This window comes from Nerophis lumbriciformis, linkage group LG21, assembly GCF_033978685.3.
Source record: "Nerophis lumbriciformis linkage group LG21, RoL_Nlum_v2.1, whole genome shotgun sequence".
Taxonomy (NCBI): domain Eukaryota; kingdom Metazoa; phylum Chordata; class Actinopteri; order Syngnathiformes; family Syngnathidae; genus Nerophis; species Nerophis lumbriciformis.
The window spans coordinates 12,228,236-12,248,251 of record NC_084568.2 but is presented as its reverse complement, the minus strand read 5'-3'; the positions used below and the strand labels follow the sequence as shown (position 1 = coordinate 12,248,251).

At 39.4% G+C, this 20,016-nt stretch overlaps 1 protein-coding gene and 1 long non-coding RNA gene across 2 annotated transcripts in view; one reads left to right on the top strand and one right to left on the bottom strand.

Annotated features, from left to right (window-relative positions):
* The window catches only part of LOC140679675 (uncharacterized), a 348,204-nt gene that overhangs the window by 291,254 nt on the left and 36,934 nt on the right, over nt 1–20,016 (bottom strand). The window lies entirely within an intron of this gene.
* On the top strand, nt 1,497–10,193 carry ethe1 (ETHE1 persulfide dioxygenase). Its single transcript, XM_061983030.2, has 7 exons — nt 1,497–1,995; nt 5,061–5,205; nt 5,298–5,446; nt 5,525–5,654; nt 9,666–9,755; nt 9,883–9,999; nt 10,081–10,193. The coding sequence occupies exons 1-7, from the start codon at nt 1,789–1,791 to the stop codon at nt 10,125–10,127; spliced, it is 885 nt and encodes a 294-aa protein (XP_061839014.1). The 5' UTR covers nt 1,497–1,788; the 3' UTR covers nt 10,128–10,193.

Genomic DNA, 20,016 nt, shown 5'->3' with positions numbered 1-20,016 from the left:
ATGGCCATTCAACATGAAAGCCAATTTGAAGAAACAAACAAGTACTATATACACAATTCAAATTCCATTAATTAGTGTCTCTGGATCTTGTAAAAAATCTCAGTTCAGACTTAAGAGTTCTTGAAAAAAAAGGATGGCAGTACAGTCCATGTACTGCAGTTTAAAGATGAAAATGTAAAGGGTCGGCTCGAGAGCCTCCTACCCGCCCAGACAGAACAAGTGGTGAGGTTCCTGGCTGGAATCCTCCAAGAACGATCCTTGGACTAGATGTTTCGTTTCCTTAGCTCGCCATCAAAAAGAGGAGCCTGGCCTGTGCAAGAGCCAAGACCATTCTTATAAATCCATGTGTACACAAAATATCTTAAATAAGTGGAAGAATGGCCGTGCGCGACCCGAGGGTCACTGGTTCAATCCCCACCTAGTACCAACCTCGTCATGTCCGTTGTGTCCTGAGCAAGACACTTCACCCTTGCTCCTGATGGGTGCTGGTTAGCGCCTTGCATGGCAGCTCCCTCCATCAGTGTGTGAATGTGTGTGTGAATGGGTAAATGTGGAAGTAGTGTCAAAGCGCTTTGAGTACCTTGAAGGTAGAAAAGCGCTATACAAGTACAACCTATTTATCATTTATTTATTTAAGTATCTTTATTTTATATTATTTAAATAAATGTTAATTTGTTTTTATTTATCTATTTTTTTGTTTTTTAAGTGGCATCATTCAGAGCCTGCAGGTTTCTGAAAGGCCTTATCTCATTATTTTTTTACTACGACTTTGAGGTAAAATCTCAGCACAGTCCTGTTACCTAAATATTTTAAATGTCATTTGTTTGTCTTCCTAATAAACAAATGTGGTAAATAACTGTGAAGCGTCAACATGCTATCAGCATGTATATATATATATATATTTTTATCCATCTATCCATTTTCTACCACTTATTCCCTTCAGGGTTGCGGGGGGCGCTGGAGCCTATCTCAGCTGCAATCGGGTGGTAGACCCTGGACAAGTTGCCACCTCATCGCAGGACCAACACAGATAGACAGACAACACAGAAAGATACCGAGGCCGGGATTGAACTCACGACTACTCAGGACCTTCGTATTGTGAGGCCGACGCACTAACCCCTCTACCACCGTGCTGCCTATATATATATATATATATATATATATATATATATATATATATATATATATATATATATATATATATATATATATATATATATATATATATATATATATATATATATATATATATATATATATATATATATATATATATATATATATATATATATATATATATATATATATATATATATATATATATATAATGTATGTATATTTTTTGTTTTTATTAGACAAAAAAATAATAGTCCAAATGCTGCTAAATTTCCTTTAACTCGTATTCTTGTCCAGTGGCTTGACAGTAGTGCTGAGTGGGCAATTGCTGAGGCTAAATTTGCATGTGTATTAAAATTGGCTCCCAAACGAACGCTCACGACTAGGACTCGGTTCTTCTGATCGTTCACCTGAAAGAGCCTTTCCAAAGACTCGATTCGTTCGCGAACGTCACATCTCTAATCGCAAACGGACACATTATTACACATTAACATCAACACTGGCACTAGTTAGTGTCTGTAAACAAAAGTGGACTCCGGAGCTGACCTGTAAAACAATAAAGTGATGACATTATCAGACAGACATCAGACTTTATCAGAACAGATCTGCGCATTCTCTCTTCTCGCTAACAGTCAGCAGTAAAGCTCAGACAGCTACCCGGAAAGGAGGACTATGTGCTCGGTGATAAACAGGGTGAACGCCGGTCAACGCTGCCTGGCCTTCACGCTCGGCCTCCGGAGGCGCACCGAAGGCTTGAGCACCATGACAGCCCAGAATGGACCGGTGTCTGCGGGCGTCAGAGCCCACAAAATGCCGCTTGGAGGAGGCAGTGCACGGTGGCACGGAACACAACCAAACCAAGCACTGCTCTTAAGACAGGTAACGTTCATGTTTATTTACATAATAGTAACGATACCGCATATCGCATATTAACATATAACATTTATTTAATCTAAACTTCTGACTTCCGGTCTCCGCTAGGCTAGCTATGTGTTAGCCGTTAGCTTTAGCACTTAGCTCAGAGTCGTGACTTTAGAAGGGGCCAGTGCAGTCTGCACCATTCCAGCTGTTATCAATCCACCAGGTTGTAAAAGTGATGTGATTTTTTGTTGACACCGACGTTGACTTACGTCTGTAGCTGAACTTTCACTTAGTAAACTCGCCTGCTTTTATTTTGAAAGGGTTCAAAACACTGACATCTATATTAAATATACGCTCGTCTAGTGTGAGGTACACCTGCACAGCCGATTGCGAATTCAATACAATCGTCTGCCTTCACAAATAAAAATGCATATTTTAAAAGGCACTCTCAGAAAAGTATTGATTAAAAAATATTAGTTTTTATGGCTGGGGGTCGAGGAGGGCATTTTTTTTATATTTTTCACTTTCAATACAAATGTATTTGTTTGTTTGTTACCTTGAGGACTCCCAAAGACTGTCTAAGTCATAATATTTGTCAAAATAAGTTATGATTGTATTATACATTTTTTTTATTCAACGCTTACATCTCTATAGATTGACTTCAGGTCTGTTTATTTATCAATAGATTAAGTTTTTAGCATTTTTTTTTTGTCAACACCATGTTTTTTTTGTTTTTTTTTCCCCAACTTTTTTTATTGGCATTTTCAAACAGACAGAAAAAAAGTGCAAGTCAAAACAGTACAATTTTAAAGTTAGTAAACGATTCACACCCTTTCCCTTAAAACCCAAGCCACCCACCCACCCACCCCACTCAGGTCCCACTAACGAGGGACAAATGGCGCAATTATGTAACAAGACGACAAATACAGACACATTCTCACACACACACACACACATACGCGGCCAGAGACAGACAGATATATACAAAAACAATATATATATATAATAATAAAATAAAATAAAAATTAATAATAATAATAATAATATATAATAAAATAAAAAATAGGATAAAATAATACAAATAAATAAAAGGGAGATTATTCCTCATCTGCGTCTGGGCATAGGTCAAGAGAGTTGACATACAGCAAAAAAGGGCTCCATGAGCTTTCAAATGCTTGAACACCATGTTTTGTTTTGGCAAAAAAAGACAAACTATGCAATATTTCCCCACAAAAATATTTCAAATTGGAATAATTGATGTGGAATAATTAGAGCCTTAAATAGGTTAATCATTTACAATACCCATCCATCCATTTTCTACCGCTTGTCCCTTTCGTGGTGGCGGGGGTTGCTGGAGCCTATCTCAGCTGCATTCGGGCGGAAGGCGGCATACACCTTGGACAAGTCACCATCTCATCGCAGGGCTAACACAGATAGACAGACAACATTCACACACCAGGGCCAATTTAGTGTTGCCAATCACCCACGCAGTCACGGGGAGAACATGCAAACTCCACACAGAGAGATCCCGAGCCCGGGATTGAACTCAGGACCTTCGTATTGTGAGGCACATGCCCTAATTTTTTTTAACTTTTAACACTTATAGGTGCCATATGTAATAATGTGGCTAGAAATGATACTGCAATCAAGGTCAAAATTCTCTAGTCCCCTCCCACTCTCCATGACTGAGGTTGCCAGATACGCAGCCGACCCCGAATCCTACTCCAAGGAACTTCAATCGACAAGTCCTACGCTGTAGATTTCTCTTATTTATGCTTCTTGCAAGATGGTTTAGTAATTATGCCACATTTTACTGATGTCGATTAGCCAAATGTATTTGTAAAGTGACACAGCAATATTTACGTCGGGAGTCGGGACAGATTGTTGGCATTACCCTGCTAAAATGTCTAGTTTGACCGCACAGACCACCATCGAAATAATTACCGTATTTTTCGGATTATAAATCGCTCCGGAGTTTAAATCGCACCGGCTGAAAATGCATAATAAAGAAGGAAAAAAAACATATATAAGTCGCATTTTTTGGGGAAATATTTCGCCAGTCCCTTACAAGTTTCTCGCTTACTCCAAACTTAATTTCTGCTGCACGATTGCCGTTTTCTGCTGCATATTTCACTACTTCCAGCTTGTAACCTGCAGTATATGATTTCCTTTTCGGGGCCATTTTTGTTCGGCCCTTCTCAGTTTTTATAAGTTACCGCCAATGTTGAAATGATACATTTTCATAGGTACGGAAGTAATAGCAGGTAGTATCTTTTTTTTCACAATGCACTTCTGCCATGACCCGGCCCCGCCGAATTTTTTATTGGTTGACGTGTGTGTGTGACGATTGCTGATATACGTCTAGTCTCTTACGTGAATGAGATAAATAATGTTATTCAATATTTTACGGTAATGTGTTAATAATTTCACACATAAATCGCTCCAGAGTATAAGTCGCACTATGAAAAAAACTGCGACTTATAATCCGAAAAATACGGTATATATAATGATATATAATATATTATACATCGCATAGGTCTACATTGATTTTTATTCATTATAATGTTTTGAGGAATGACAGTTTTTAAGAAAAAAAACCAGCCTGCATGGCAGCTTTGTGTTATTCGAGTCAACATTGCAACTTTTTTCATTACATTTCACCTGTTTGTTCTTTCATTCCATTTAATTTTTTTTGTAAAAGTATTTCTAGAATACGCTGCGGGTCGTTAAAAAATTAGCTGTGGGCCGCAAATTTTTTTGTTACTTTTTAAGCCTAAATACGTCCATTCTTTCGTCTGTCGCCACACTGTTTCCGCTTGTAGGTGCTCTGTGTGTGTGTGTGTGTGTGTGTTGACTCGCATGCACCTCGGCTCATATTCCCAGCAATGGTGTGTATGAAAAAAAAAAAGTACAGGTATTTTTCAAAGGTACGGCACTCTCTTTCAAATTTTCTTGTAATCAGACAATATTTTCAGTATATTTAGATGGAATCTTTACCTGTACTGCAGTACTTTTTAACGTACAACCCCACTAAATTCACGACTGTGATGAATTAATAACAATGAATCCCACCCTTGTGGAAGCTGTTTGAATCAGACAGCAGCACCTACACTTACCTTCTGGCTGACAACGAGACCAAGGAGGCCATCCTCATCGACCCCGTATTGGAGACCATCGACAGAGACCTGAAGCTCATCCAAGAACTGGGGCTCCATCTACAAGTAGCAGGTCCGTACCCAGCTTCGGTTGTGATGGTTTTTTTTCTTCCTGGAGTCCAGTTCAAACAGAATGCTAGTAACCTGGTGCTGGCGTGTTTCCAGTGAACACTCACTGCCATGCGGACCACATCACCAGCACGGGGCTGATGAAGACCAGGTTAGCCGGGCTCAAGAGTGCCATCTCCAAATTCAGTGGCGCCTCAGCAGATATCCTCCTGTCTGAGGGAGACAAGATCGCCTTTGGAAAACATGTAAGAGACTAATGCAGATAGGCCGCAGAAGTATAAACAGGACATTATAGGCGGGAAGTAATGGTCTGTGGTTTTCAGTATCTGACTGTGAGAGAAACACCGGGCCACACCGACGGCTGTATGACGCTGGTGACGCAGGACCGAGGCATGGCTTTCACCGGGGACGCTTTGCTCATCCGAGGCTGCGGCAGGACAGACTTCCAGCAAGGTTAAACTACACTACCACGATCCCTGCCGTTTTTGATGCGTGTAAATGTGTTACCAAAAATGGGTACTGAGGCATTATGGGTTGTAGTACTTGGTAGAATGCAGGAAAGTTGGGCCGCATAAATGGGCTGCAAAATAAATTTAGGTCAGGACTGTTTTGGTGATGATTATTCAAATATGAACAATCTCCACATTGTTTTGGTGTGAGGCTCGGGTTCCCCACGCTGGTAAAGTTAGCGCAAACCTGTAGCTTCCTCATTAGCATTTATTTCCTGTCATCCGGAATGATGTCGAAATTCGCAAAAAGTACCGTATTTTCCGCACTATAGACACACTGGAATATAAGCCGCATCCACTAAAGTTTAGAGGATTTTTTTATTTTATTTATTTATTTTTTACAAATATTAGCCGCACCGGACTATAAGCCACAGATATATACGTTGTGAAATGAGTTAGCTACACAGAAATACACTATATTGCCAAAAGTATTTGGCCACCCATCCAAATGATGAGAATCAGGTGTCCTAAAATCAAGAACTTAGACATGGAGACTGTTTCTACAAACATTTGTGAAAGAATGGGCCGCTCTCAGTGATTTCCAGCATGGAACTGTCATAAGATGCCACCTGTGCAACAAATCCAGTCGTGAAATTTCCCTCGCTCCTAAATATTCCAAAGCCAACTGTCGGCTTTATTATAAGAAAATGAAAGCGTTTGAGGAAAAACTCTGGTGGTGGTGTAAAGCACGTCACCACTGGACTCTAGAGTAGTGGAGACTCCTTCTCTGGAGTGATGAATCCCGCTTTTCCATCTGGCAATCTGATGGATCAGTCTGGGTTTGGAGGTTGCCAGGAGAACGCTACATTTCGGACTGCATTGTGCTGAGTGTGAAATTTGGTGGAGGAGGAATTATGGTGTGGGGTTGTTTTTCATGTCCATAAAGACATGGATGACAGAGTCTGGTGTGGATGAACTTGACTGGCCTGCACAGAGTCCTGACCTGAACCCGATAGAACACCTTTGGGATGAATTAGAACGGAGACTGAGAGCCAGGCCTTCTCGACCAACATCAGTGTGTGACCTCACCAATGCGCTTTTGGAAGAATGGTAGAACATTCCTACAAACGCACTCCGCAACCTTGTGGACAGCCTTCCCAGAAGAATTGAAGCTGTAATAGCTGCAAAAGGTGGACCCACATCATATTGAACCCTATGGGTTAGGAATGGGATGGCACTTCAAGTTCATATGTGAGTCAAGGCAGGTGGCCAAATACTTTTGGCAATATTGTGTATTTTGTAACTGTTTATTTACATACCTTAATTGTTTCCAAAGGGTGTCTGTAACACGGCAGTAAAACGGCTGATCAAACAAAACAGAAGTCATCGTCATGGACCCACTAGCTGCGGAAGCTAGCTCTCCAATCAGCTAAACAATAACTCCACGGTGACGTTTGGGTGAATATACAGAGGAATTTATGAAACTGAAACAATACAAAAAGACTGCCATTGTAAGTTAATAATACTAACACAGACACTCGTAAACGTGTTAGCATATTAGCTAATGCTAACAGTGCTAGCGTCATTACATTAGGACAGCATGTACAAATATGCATGAAAACACTCCTACAGACATCACACATAAGACGGGTTAATAAATAAGAATTGTTTTAGTTATATTGTAAAACTTACAAACGTTGCTTGGAGTGATGAATGAAGACGTTTCGAGTAGAACGTATGGACAGCTAGAAGACTAAACGCCACTTCAATTTCCGTCTGAAAGCACTAAGTGGAAGGACACTGCAGCACCTGCAATGAGCAAATTCGGCCAAAAGATGGCGCTATAGCACAAACAATAAAACACCCTCTCAGTGTTTTTGCTTGTTTTTTTGTTTTTTTAATAATTTTTTATTATGGCCATCAGCCAAGAAAAATCCATAAATTTGCCTCTTCGTCTTATAAGCCGCAGGGTACAAAGTGTAGGGAAAAAAGTAGCGGCTTAGGACAGAGGTGGTGCAATGACAAGAAACGGCAACCAAAATAAGAGTGCTGGATGGGAGCAAGCACAGAACACAGGAAAAGACATCCATCCATCCATCCATCTTCTTCCGCTTATCCGAGGTCGGGTCGCGGGGGCAGCAGCCTAAGCAGGGAAGCCCAGACTTCCCTCTCCCCTCGAAGACCTCCATGAATAATAAAAAACAAGGACCCAGATTTCCCTCGCCCGGACGCGGGTCACCGGGGCCCCCCTCTGGAGCCAGGCCCGGAGGTGGGGCACGATGGCGAGCGCCTGGTGGCCGGGCCTGTCCCCATGGGGCCCGGCCGGGCACAGCCCGAAGAGGCAACGTGGGTCCCCCCTCCAATGGGCTCACCACCCATAGCAGGGGTCATAGAGGTCGGGTGCGATGTGAGCTGGGCGGCAGCCGAAGGCAGGGCACTTGGCGGTCCGATCCTCGGCTACAGAAGCTAGCTCTTGGGACGTGGAACGTCACCTCGCTGGGGGGGAAGGAGCCTGAGCTAGTGCGCGAAGTGGAGAAGTTCCGGCTAGATATAGTCGGACTCACTTCGACGCACAGCAAGGGCTCTGGAACCAGTTCTCTCGAGAGGGGCTGGACTCTCTTCCACTCTGGCGTTGCCGGCAGTGAGAGGCGACGGGCTGGGGTGGCAATTCTTGTTTCCCCCCGGCTCAGAGCCTGTACGTTGGAGTTCAACCCGGTGGACGAGAGGGTAGCTTCCCTCTGCCTTCGGGTGGGGGAACGGGTCCTGACTGTGGTTTGCGCTTACGCGCCAAACCGCAGCTCAGAGTACCCACCCTTTTTGGATTCACTCGAGGGAGTACTTGAGAGTGCTCCCCCGGGTGATTCCCTCGTGCTACTGGGGGACTTCAATGCTCATGTTGGCAACGACAGTGAAACCTGGAGAGGCGTGATTGGGAAGAATGGCTGCCCGGATCTGAACCCGAGCGGTGTTTTGTTATTGGACTTTTGTGCCCGTCACAGATTGTCCATAACAAACACCATGTTCAAACATAAGGGTGTCCATATGTGCACTTGGCACCAGGACACCCTAGGCCGCAGTTCCATGATCGACTTTGTAGTTGTGTCATCGGATTTGCGGCCTCATGTTTTGGACACTCGGGTGAAGAGAGGGGCGGAGCTTTCTACCGATCACCACCTGGTGGTGAGTTGGCTGCGATGGTGGGGGAGGATGCCGGACAGACCTGGCAGGCCCAAACGCATTGTGAGGGTTTGCTGGGAACGTCTGGCAGAGTCTCCTGTCAGAGAGAGTTTCAATTCCCACCTCCGGAAGAACTTTGAACATGTCACCATGGAGGTGCTGGACATTGAGTCCGAATGGACCATGTTCCGCGCCTCTATTGTCGAGGTGGCTGATTGAAGCTGTGGCCGCAAGGTAGTTGGTGCTTGTCGTGGCGGTAATCCTAGAACCCGTTGGTGGACACCGGTGGTGAGGGATGCCGTCAAGCTGAAGAAGGAGTCCTATCGGGTTCTTTTGGCTCAGGAAAAGACAATCATTACCAAACTGTCAGTGGGCAGGCCTGACACAGACCAATGTGGTCTGTAAATGATGCAAGGCAAGAGCGCTAATACCACGCCGCCTTAGCGTGCTCACTTTTTAGAGCACCGCTGTAACTTCCTGGCACAACACCTGCAGAAAACAGTTCTTCTCAGGTTTCTCTATGTTTACGTTTTCACACTTTGCACTATTTTCTTACACTTTATGAAGCATTCCTTACATATTCCTTATTTTTACACCTTCATTTTAAAAGTTATTGTTAAGTGCTCAATGTGATTTTACAATTTTGTTGACATTGTTTGAGTGTTTTCCATGCTTATGTTGACATTTCCTTTTTGCCTTGATAGCTGAGGGGATTATGTTTACTTTTCATATATTTTAGGCCCAATAGTAGCGTTTGTCTTTGTAATGCCACCGAGTGGACAGAAGGGGTCACTATTGCTTTCATAGCTTCTTCCTGGCTCTTCTCTGTCCACCTCAGGTTGCGCCGAAAGGCTTTACCGGTCAGTTCATGAGAAGATATTCACCCTGCCGGACCAGTGCCTCATCTACCCAGCACATGACTACTTAGGTTTGCTGACTCAGCACTTCTGGGTTTCACCTTTTTCATTTCGCAATGCAGTATATTTTGCCAGGATGGCGTCACGCAGTGTGTTCCATGTTGACACTCGGTAAGCAGAGCGTGTCGATTGTTGCAGGTCAGACGGCGTCGACTGTCGGCGAGGAGCGCACGTTTAACCCTCGCCTGACCAAGAGCCTGGAGGAGTTTGTGAGCATCATGGACAATTTGAATCTCCCAAAGCCTTCCAAAATAGGTAGAAGACTCTTTCCCCCAACATGATGATCTCTTCGAGCCCTCACATTATTTGAACTCTGAAATCCTCTTCTTTCCGCAGATATTTCAGTGCCTGCTAATCTGCTCTGCGGCGTTCATCAAGTTTAAATGCCCTGCACAAGAAAAAGCGAGAACAGACTATAATTAATGCATAGTAAGATTTTTTAAAGAAAATACTGCTTATCTCCTGCATGTGTGTTGTATGTATGTATGTACATTTAAATTGCAACTGCACTTTTTTTAAATTTTGCCTTCACAATCCTCATGTACGACAACAACACATGTTTTAATCCATTCTAAATCGTAAAATACGGTAAGTAAGAGGTGGCTAACAATGCAGCTAACGAGAATACACTATTCCGCCCATGAAGCCCTCAAAAAATGTGCTAACAATACTCCATTTACACGTCGTCACCTGAATATTAACCAAGTATTAGCGATATAGTTATTATAAGCGCTAACGCAGACAAACTATTTTTTAGCTGCGCCCATAGCTTATGCTGCTATAGTGACATATTGAGCGGCTGCGTGGCCTCTGAGTCGGTGAAAGTTAATTCTAGATTATAAATCATGCCTCTCACCTGGATAGTAGAAGATTGTGGACATAACCCACAAGTTGGTCAACTTTGACATCCAACTTAGACCCGCAGATGGCGAGAAAGACACGAAAATATGCTAGATTGCAGCACTTTTCTTTAACCTTTCGTGATGATTATGATTAATTCTTCATCTAAACGGGAAGATATAAACATCCCATCAGTCGGAATCCCAATGAGAGCAGACATTATACAGTAAGTGATTGTTTTATTAGGTTTGTTGTCTCTCTTAAAGTCTGCCAGGATTAGTAGTGGTGTTGTTGTCGAAGGGAAAAGCGTCTGTGAAATTAATATGCCACTGTTTGCCTAAAATTATGAAAATATGTTATTATGAATAACATGTATACTTACAGCAAGTATATAAAACCTTGATGGATATTTTTAGAGCACTTCATAGGCGAAGTAAAGTGACTCTTGTTAGCTGACTTTTGTTAGTGTTTATGATTTAGAATGCATAACAAAAGAAAAACATATGTTCTTGTCTTATATAAGGATTGTAAATGATAGGCAAAATTCCCCCCAAAATGTGCAGTTCCTCTTTAAGTTTTTTTCATTTCTCAAATCATTTTCTAATAGGATATCAGTAAAGTAATCCGTTCCAGGGTCAAACTGTCACCGTCATTTATTAAAATGTATAAACTGTTCGGGCAATGTAACAATCTTAACTGCAATACAAGTGTGGAAAAAAAAAATCATCCAGTTTAGAGATTCTACTGTATTTGATTTGATTGTACATTTGATTGATTGTACAATGGAACTTTGAATTAAATTAATTTGTTTATGCCACAGGTGTCAAACACAAGGCCTGGGGGCCAGATCTGTCTCGCCACATTGTTTAACATGGCCCGCGAAAGCTTGGAAAATATGTGCATTAATTAAGCACTTCATCTTTCTTACTAAACGGATTAGTTTTTTCAATTTTGACAAAAAAAATTGCATGTCTTTTAAACTTGAGAATTATCTGACCACGCTAAAAAAAACGTTTTGTAACACAGGGTGTCCAAAGTGCGGCTCGCAGCTCCAGTTTTGTTGGCCCGCGGCATATTTTTTCCAATAAAAAACAGTAAGAGTGTCAAAAAAAGAGAACAATTTGTGATTTTATGAGGGAAAAAAGCGGACTATTTGATACTAATAACTCAAACTTTTTCCACCAATGGTCGAACACTGAAAAATCAAAGTATGCGGTGGCCATTTTAATTTGTGTTTTGTTTTGTAAAAAAATAAAAAAAGATAAAAACAGACATTATATATATTTAAAGACAAAAGTTAGCATCAGTTTTGTTTCATAAGCGACAGAGTGTATTAATATTAGTATCACATGTTAGGCTTTTTCGTCTTTAAAAAAAAAAAAATTGTTCTTTACCCTTGTAATAATTAATAATACTGCATTTTGTCGTCTATAACAGTGGTCCCCAACCTTTTTGTAGCTGAGGACCGGTCAACGCTTGAAAATTTTTCTCACGGACCGGGGGGGGTGTATGTTTTTGTTTTTTTTTGTCAGAAAGAAATACAATCATGTGTGCTTATGGACTGTATCCCTGCAGACTGTGTTGATATATATTGATATATAATGTATATATTGTGTTTTTTTTTTGTTGATTTAATAAAAATAAAAATATATATATAAATATATACTTCTTTTTTTTTTATTTCTTGTGCGGTCCGGTACCAATCGGTCCACGGACCAGTACCGAGCCGCGGCCCAGTGGTTGTGGATCACTGGTCTATAACACAAAGCTGACACGTGTTTTTAAATATATAGGTTGTCTGTTTTTAGGATTTATTTTTTTTAAATGTATGACTTTTTTTCAACACTTTTATGAGTGGGGCCCTTTGGGGTCCCCAATAATTTTAATGTGATTTTTTATTTTTTCAAACTGTCTTTGCTCAAAAAATAATGATCTAAAATCAATACTGTTATGAAGGCTCCTACAACTTCACATCAAATATTCTACTTTGAAATATTTTTTGAACAAAACATTGCATATTTTGTATTTTTGCCATAAAAAACAGGGTTTTGACAAAGGGGGTATACATCCATCCATCCATCCATTTTCTACCGCTTATTCCCTTTGGTTGTCGCGGGGGGCGCTGGAGCCTATCTCAGCTACAATCGGGCGGAAAGCGGGGTACACCCTGGACAAGTCGCCACCTCATCGCAGGGCCAACACAGATAGACAGACAACATTCACATTCACATTCACACACTAAGGCCAATTTAGTGTTGCCAATCAACCTATAGCCAGGTGCATGTTTTTGAAGGTGGGAGGAAGCAGGAGTACCCAATTAAAAAAAAAAAAAAAAAACTTTATAGCAAGCGTTGAATAAAAAAAAGAAATAGGATATGACATATTTTTAACATTTTTATGACTGACACCCTCAAAGGACCAAACTTAAGGGAAGCCCCAAAAGTTTAAAAAAAAATCTATATGTTAAAAATGTTTAGATTTTTCAGTGGAAACAGTTTGCACAGCACTGATTTACAGCGTAGCTGAACCGTCCGTGTGTCTTTAGCAACACTTCACTGACACGACCTGAAAGACGGGTTTCTACGGAAGGGGAGTGCCGTGCCCTGACACACACCGACCGGCTACAAACCAGCTTTTTGTGAGCTTTCAAAGGCGTATTTTCTGTTACTGAAAACTCTGGTCACATTTCAAGTCTTGCCCCCCTTGGGAGACTTAGTGATTCGAGTGCACTTGTGTCCAAAGGAATGCGCTCCTATCCTTGAAAGAAGATAAGGTTTAAGAGCGGGACACATTCATTGTGTGGCGGCTGTGGAGAAGGACAATTTTACTGTATGGGACAACCCTTCTTGTCTTCTAGTTGTACCCATTACCTGAAGATATACGGCGCCCTCCATTATGCTTCTGCAGCTGGGCAGTGTCGATGCCAGCTTCTCTCCTCCCACCCATCTGCCAGCCACATGTCACTGGAAACCATCTGTTTCACTTTCAGCTCACTGGACAAGTGGCCCCTATAGAGGGTTCCATGCAGCACTGGTCGACAACACCCAGGGCCTGATACCTATTGGTATTTTAATCTGCCGGGGTCTATAATCCCAATGTGTTGCATACGGTACTTACCCATGGATTGATCGTTGGTGGCCTGAGTAGAAGATGCCAGCATGTAAAGATCCACTCAAAGTAACCTGGTGGGTCCAAAGTGCGGCCCGCACCACATTCGAAGAACACTATAAAACATGAGGAGTAAATGAGCAAATAAGGGAAATGTAACGATAAAAAGTCGTAATGTTGACTCTGATAAAACAAAGCTGCCATGCAGGCTGTTTTTTTTCTTTCAAACTGCCATTGCTCAAAAAATAATAATAAATCAAAATCAAAGTTGTTATGAATTATTGACCCATTCAATGCTGCAATTACGTATCACATTGAAATATTTTTTGGGGAAAATGTTGCATATTTAGTGTGTTTGCCAAAAAAAAAAAAAAGTAAGTTTTTTTGCCAAAAAGGGCATAAAACATACAAAAAACTTTTTTTTTAAATTATTATAACTTCCACGTTGAAATATTTTGTGTGTTTTCCATAAGAAACTAAGTTTTCTTGGACAAAAATGGCATAAAATATACAAAAAACTTTTTTTTTTAATTATTATAATTTCCACGTTGAAATATTTTGTGTGTTTGCATTAAAAACTAAGTTTTCTTGGATAACAATGGCATAAAATAAACAAAATACATTTAAAAAATAAATTTATAATCTGAAGGTAATATAAAGAGTTAGGCATTTAAATAAATTTAAAACAATTTTTATTTTAAGGACTTGTATGAGTGGGGCACTTGTGGATCCCCAAAATTTTAGTGGGATTTTTTTTTCTTTAACTTATTGCTCAAAAAATAATGAATCAAAATCAAATGAATTATTGACCCATTCAAGGCTGTAATTACATATGACATATTCAAATATTTTTGGGAGAATTTATAGCATATTTACTGTGTTTGCCATAAAAAAGTTAAGTTTTTTTTGTATAAAAAGGGCATACAATTATAATTATTATAATTTCCACGTTCAAATATTTTGTGTGTTTGCCATAAGAAACTTAAGTTTTCTTGGACAAAAATGGCTTAAAATAAACAAATACAAATATAAAAAATATACTTATCAACAGATAGATCTTAAGGTAATCTAAAGACTTAGATGTTAAAATATTTTTTTTTAATTATGATTTATTTTTAGAACTTGTATGAGTAGGGCCCTTCTGGATATTTTGTGTGTTTGCCATAAAGAACTAGGAGCAAAAAGGGCATAAAACATACAATAAAAAAGAAAAGAAAGTATTACTTACATCGATGGATAGATCTGAAGTAAATCCAGAGACTGAGGCGTTGAAAAAAAAATGTATGATTTATTTTTCGGATTTTTATGAGCGGATCACCGATAATTTTAGTGGGATTTTCTTTTGAAACTGTTATTGCTCAAAAAATAATAATGAATTAAAATAAAAGTTATTAATTACCAGAGGTGTGGACTCGAGTCACATGACTTGGACTCGAGTCAGACTCGAGTCATGAATTTGATGACTTTAGACTCGACTTGACAAAATGTAAAAAGACTTGCAACTCGACTTAGACTTTAACATCAATGACTTGTGACTTCACTTGGACTTGAGCCTTTTGAATTGACATGACTTGCTACTTTCCCCAAAACCCAAAGATGAAAAAGTTATTCGGGAGCGCTCCGTATTTTTCATTGTGTACTTGTCTATCAGCGTTGCGTGTGTCAGCTGGTGTGCTCTCTGTACAACAGCCAATCAAATTAGATCTACTTTGTTTTCATCACACAGCATTCATCCAATCAAATTGCAGGACAACCAACGAAGAAGACATGTCCAAACCACACGCCAGTGAACAAAAAATGATACCTAAAATAATTTTGTTTGGGTATAAAAATTACGAGGTGGTCAACACAAAACGGTTTGCAGCATGCAACACATGCGGTTCGAAAATTACTGATGGAGAGGCAACAACTTCCAACTTCGTCCGGCATTTGAAGTTGCACAAAGAACGGTAAGTTTTGAATGTAAGATAACGTTTATTGGCTAAGTAACGTGATTTTTATTTGCTGTGTAGTTAAATCAGTGAGGCTGTAAACTCACTGCTAACGTTATAACGTTATTGCAAACACGGGAATCTGTTGCAGTTCACTACCTTATTCATACTTTTTGTTCAGTGATTTTTTTCAAGCAGGGTTACGTTAGTCAATATATTACACGTAACGTTAGAAGGCGGTCAGCAGCACCGCGTATTTTAGCCACCTAAAAAAAGACAAAAATAGTAAAATAAAGGTCAGTTAAAATGTATACTATATTATGAATATGTGTACCGTTTTAGCTAGCTTTCTGACATACTGTTGGTTGTTTACCTCAGTGGTCCCCAACCACCGGGCCGCGGCCCGGTACTGGTCCGTGGATCGATTGGTATCGGGCCGCACAAGAAAGTTTTTTTTTTTCTTTTTTTAATTAAATCAACATAAAAAACACAAGATACACTTACAAGTAGTGCACCAACCCAAAACAACTCTCTCCCCCCTTTTGTTCTGGGCATTGAACATGAAGACTCTTCCTTCACTGTTCCGAGTGGCCATGAGAGTCTTGGCAGTGCCTGCCTCCAGTGCTCCAGTGGAGCGAGTTTTCAGCCATGGTGGCATCATACTACGCCCCCATCGTGCACAAATGACTGACAGACTCTTGGCTAATTTGGTCTTTTGCAAATGCAATGCAGCATAGGGCCCTGACATATAAAAAGTACAACTTTTTTGTTATGTTCACGTATATGTCATGTTTTTTCAACGTTAACACTTTTGTACAAATAAGTACATTTGCACTTTATTTTTCAATGTGTTTGTTCTGTAAAGGAATGAGTTAATGTTTAAAATGACTGGTTAATAGTGCTATTATAAAGTGCAATGTCAGCACAATTTTCTTTCCTGCAATTTAAAATGCACTTGTTTTAATAAATAAATACAGCGTTTGAAAAGCATACACAATCTGTGTTAATATATTAGTCTGTGGTTAAAAGGACTTGAAAGGACTCGAAACTCAAAATGCAGGACTTAGGACTTGACTTGAGACTTTCCAGTCTTGACTTTGGACTTGACTCGGGGCTTGCCTGTCTTGACTCGGGACTTGACTCGGACTTGAGGGCAAAGACTTGAGACTTACTTGTGACTTGCAAAACAATGACTTGGTCCCACCTCTGTTAATTACTGACCTATTTATGGCTCCAATTATTTCACATCAAAATTTCCACGTTTAAATATTTTGTGTTTGCCATAAACAACTTTTCTTGGACAAAAAATGACATAAAATAAACATTAAATTATATACTTACAATCAACAGATAGTAATCTGAAGGTAATCTATAGATTTAGGTGTTAAAAATAAAAAAAATAAAAAAAATGTTTTCAATGTTGTTTCTGTTGTAGAATATTAGTTGGGGAATGACCAAACTTCGATGGTCAAATCAATATCATAACCCGACATTGATTAAATGTCGTCAAAAAGCATGTTGTTTCAACGTTGTGTTTGTGTTGTAAAATATTAGTTGGAAAATGACCAAACTTCAATGGTCAAATCAACGTCAGAACCCGACATTGATTAAACGTTGTCAAAAAGCATGTTGTTTTAATGTTGTGTTTTTGTTGTAGAATATTGGTTGGTGAATGACCAAAATTCAACGGTCACATCAACATCACAACCTGACATTGAAGTACTGTTGTCAAAAAGCATGTTGTTTCAAGGTTATTATTGAGTTGCTCAACGTCAGGACCTCATTCAACAAATTCTCAACGTTGTTTTAATGCCTACCCAGTGCCTACTGGGTAGGTTATGCAGCTACATAAGCATAATATTATTATTATTATTCTATTCTTACATGGGAACAAATAGTAAACATGTAAGAAAATACAACGAAACAATCGGTACACAATGATAAAAAGCTGAAATGTTCAAAGTATAATAATAATATACAATATTTGTTTTTAGCATTTTTTAGAATAAAACATCAAAATGGCCTTCACATACGTTGACGGTGGAAAAAGTTTGGACACCCCTGTACTAAAGTATCAGAAGTATCGATATTTTGATTTGAGGATCGACATTCAGTTCAGTTCAGTTTCAGTTTATTTCAACATGCACATGATAACATGTAATGCATCACACATTTCCAGTTGTTTCATTACAGCCCGTCCGAAAAGGAGTAGGAAGAAGCAGAGTTTATTTAATCGTACACCTTTTCATACCACATCAATTTTATCCAATTTCCTTGTTCCCTGTAACAGAACCGTGAACAAATAAATAATAAATAAATATACCATAGTAAGCAAACAAATACTAAATACATAAATAATCTTTGTCTCAATAAAAAAAGAAACAATTCTTGTTTTGTGTACTTTGTGGACACTTGCAGTTTGAACAGTCTCTTAAACTGAATCATATTGGCGCTTTGTTTGATTTCTTTGGTTAATTCTTTCCATCATTTAATTCCACATACAGATATGCTAAAGTTAAGTGTTGTACCAGCATACAAATGTTTTAAATTAGATTTTCATCTAAGATTATATTTCTCCGAATATTAGAGCAGGGTTCCCCAACCTTTTTTGCACCAGGACTGGTTTGATGTCGGCATTATTTTCATGGACCGGCCTTTCACGTGTGGCAGATAAATATAGCAAATAAGTGCATGAAAAATGAATACATTGAATTAGTGGGAGCCCCTGGCCTTTTCCTTTTGCAAAAAAGTTCTCCATACACTTGTTTTTTACTCATTTTTTTAGCTTTAGTATCTGATGGGTTATAGGTGATACATCACATTCAAGGACAAGAGCTTGGATATATAATAAAGCTAGACATACTTGCCATTAGTTCCAATAGATTTCTGTGGACTTCTATTTCCATTCTAAAAGTTATGTATTCATATTTTGTGCAATATTCTTTATATGTAGTTACACTAAAGTTAGCTTTTTTGGTCCAATTTTCCATGCATAAATACATATGTTATTGCTAACTACTCATGTAATAGGACTATGTGCAATAATACCAGCACTTTAACTTACGAAGCCAAAGGAAATGTATATTTACTTCCTTCAGCACAATTATTATATGCAACAATTTAGCACTTCCCCATCTGCCTTATGCACTTTAACTACTATGGTCACTTTGTTCCTGATCTGCACTGATCTTAGGTCATCAACCTGCCGCGGACTGCAGATGGGACCTATCTTTTGGCTACGATTTGGCATCTTTACATTTTATATGTTTATTAATGCGCATTGTCCCATGTAACAAAGATGTAACAAATATAGCAAATGACAACTTCCTATCAGGAGTTTTATAATACATCTATGACAGTGGCGGGCCGTGCGTTTCCCACTTAGGCCTTCAATGATCTCTGACTTCAATGATTACCTCTGAAAATACCATCATTGATGTCACCACATGACCATTGCTAGATAAATACTATACATCAGGGGTGCTCATTACGTCGATCGCGAGCTACCGGTCGACCGCGGAGGGTGTGTCAATCGATCACCAGCCAGGCATTAAAAAAATAGTCCTAAAAATGAGCGATCATAAATCTTCACTATGACGTCACTTTCGTCACTTGATTGACATTCACGGCACCCGAGGGTCTTCTGAGATGACGCTGGCTGCCGCCAGCTCATTAAAATTACTGACAGGAAGGCGAGAAACACTTTATTTCAACAGACTCTGGCACCGTACCTGTCGTCAAAACTCCAAAGACCGACTGCACAGTTGCACAATAAAAGCTCTGCTTCATCCTGCCTGCGCTAACAAAATAACAGTCTCAGAAAGCTGGCGTGCACAAGCTAGCAAGCTACGGAGTTTGCCGACAATGTATTTCTTGTAAAGTGTATACAGAGGAGTACGGAAGCTGGACAAATAAGATGCCAAAAACCAACCACTTTCATGTGGTATTGGACAGAAAGGAGGACTTTTTTTCTCCTCCATTCGAAAATGCGGACATTATCAGCACCACTGTCTGATTCCAATCAATGCAAGTCATCAGAATCAGGTAATACACCAACTTATATTCTTGTCTTCATGAAAGAAAGGAATCTATATGTGTTAAACATGCTTGTATTATCTTTAACCACTTTTAACTTATTAACAATATTAACTATATGTGTTAAACATTCTTGTATTATCATTAAACACCTTTAACTTGTTAACAATATTAACTATATGTGTTAAACATTCTTGTATTATCATTAAACACCTTTAATTTATTAACAGTATTAACTATATGTGTTAAACATGCTTGCATTTTTATTAAACACCTTTAACTTGTTAACAATATTAACTATATGTGTTAAACATGCTTGCATTATCATTAAACACATTTAACTAGTTAACAAAAACAT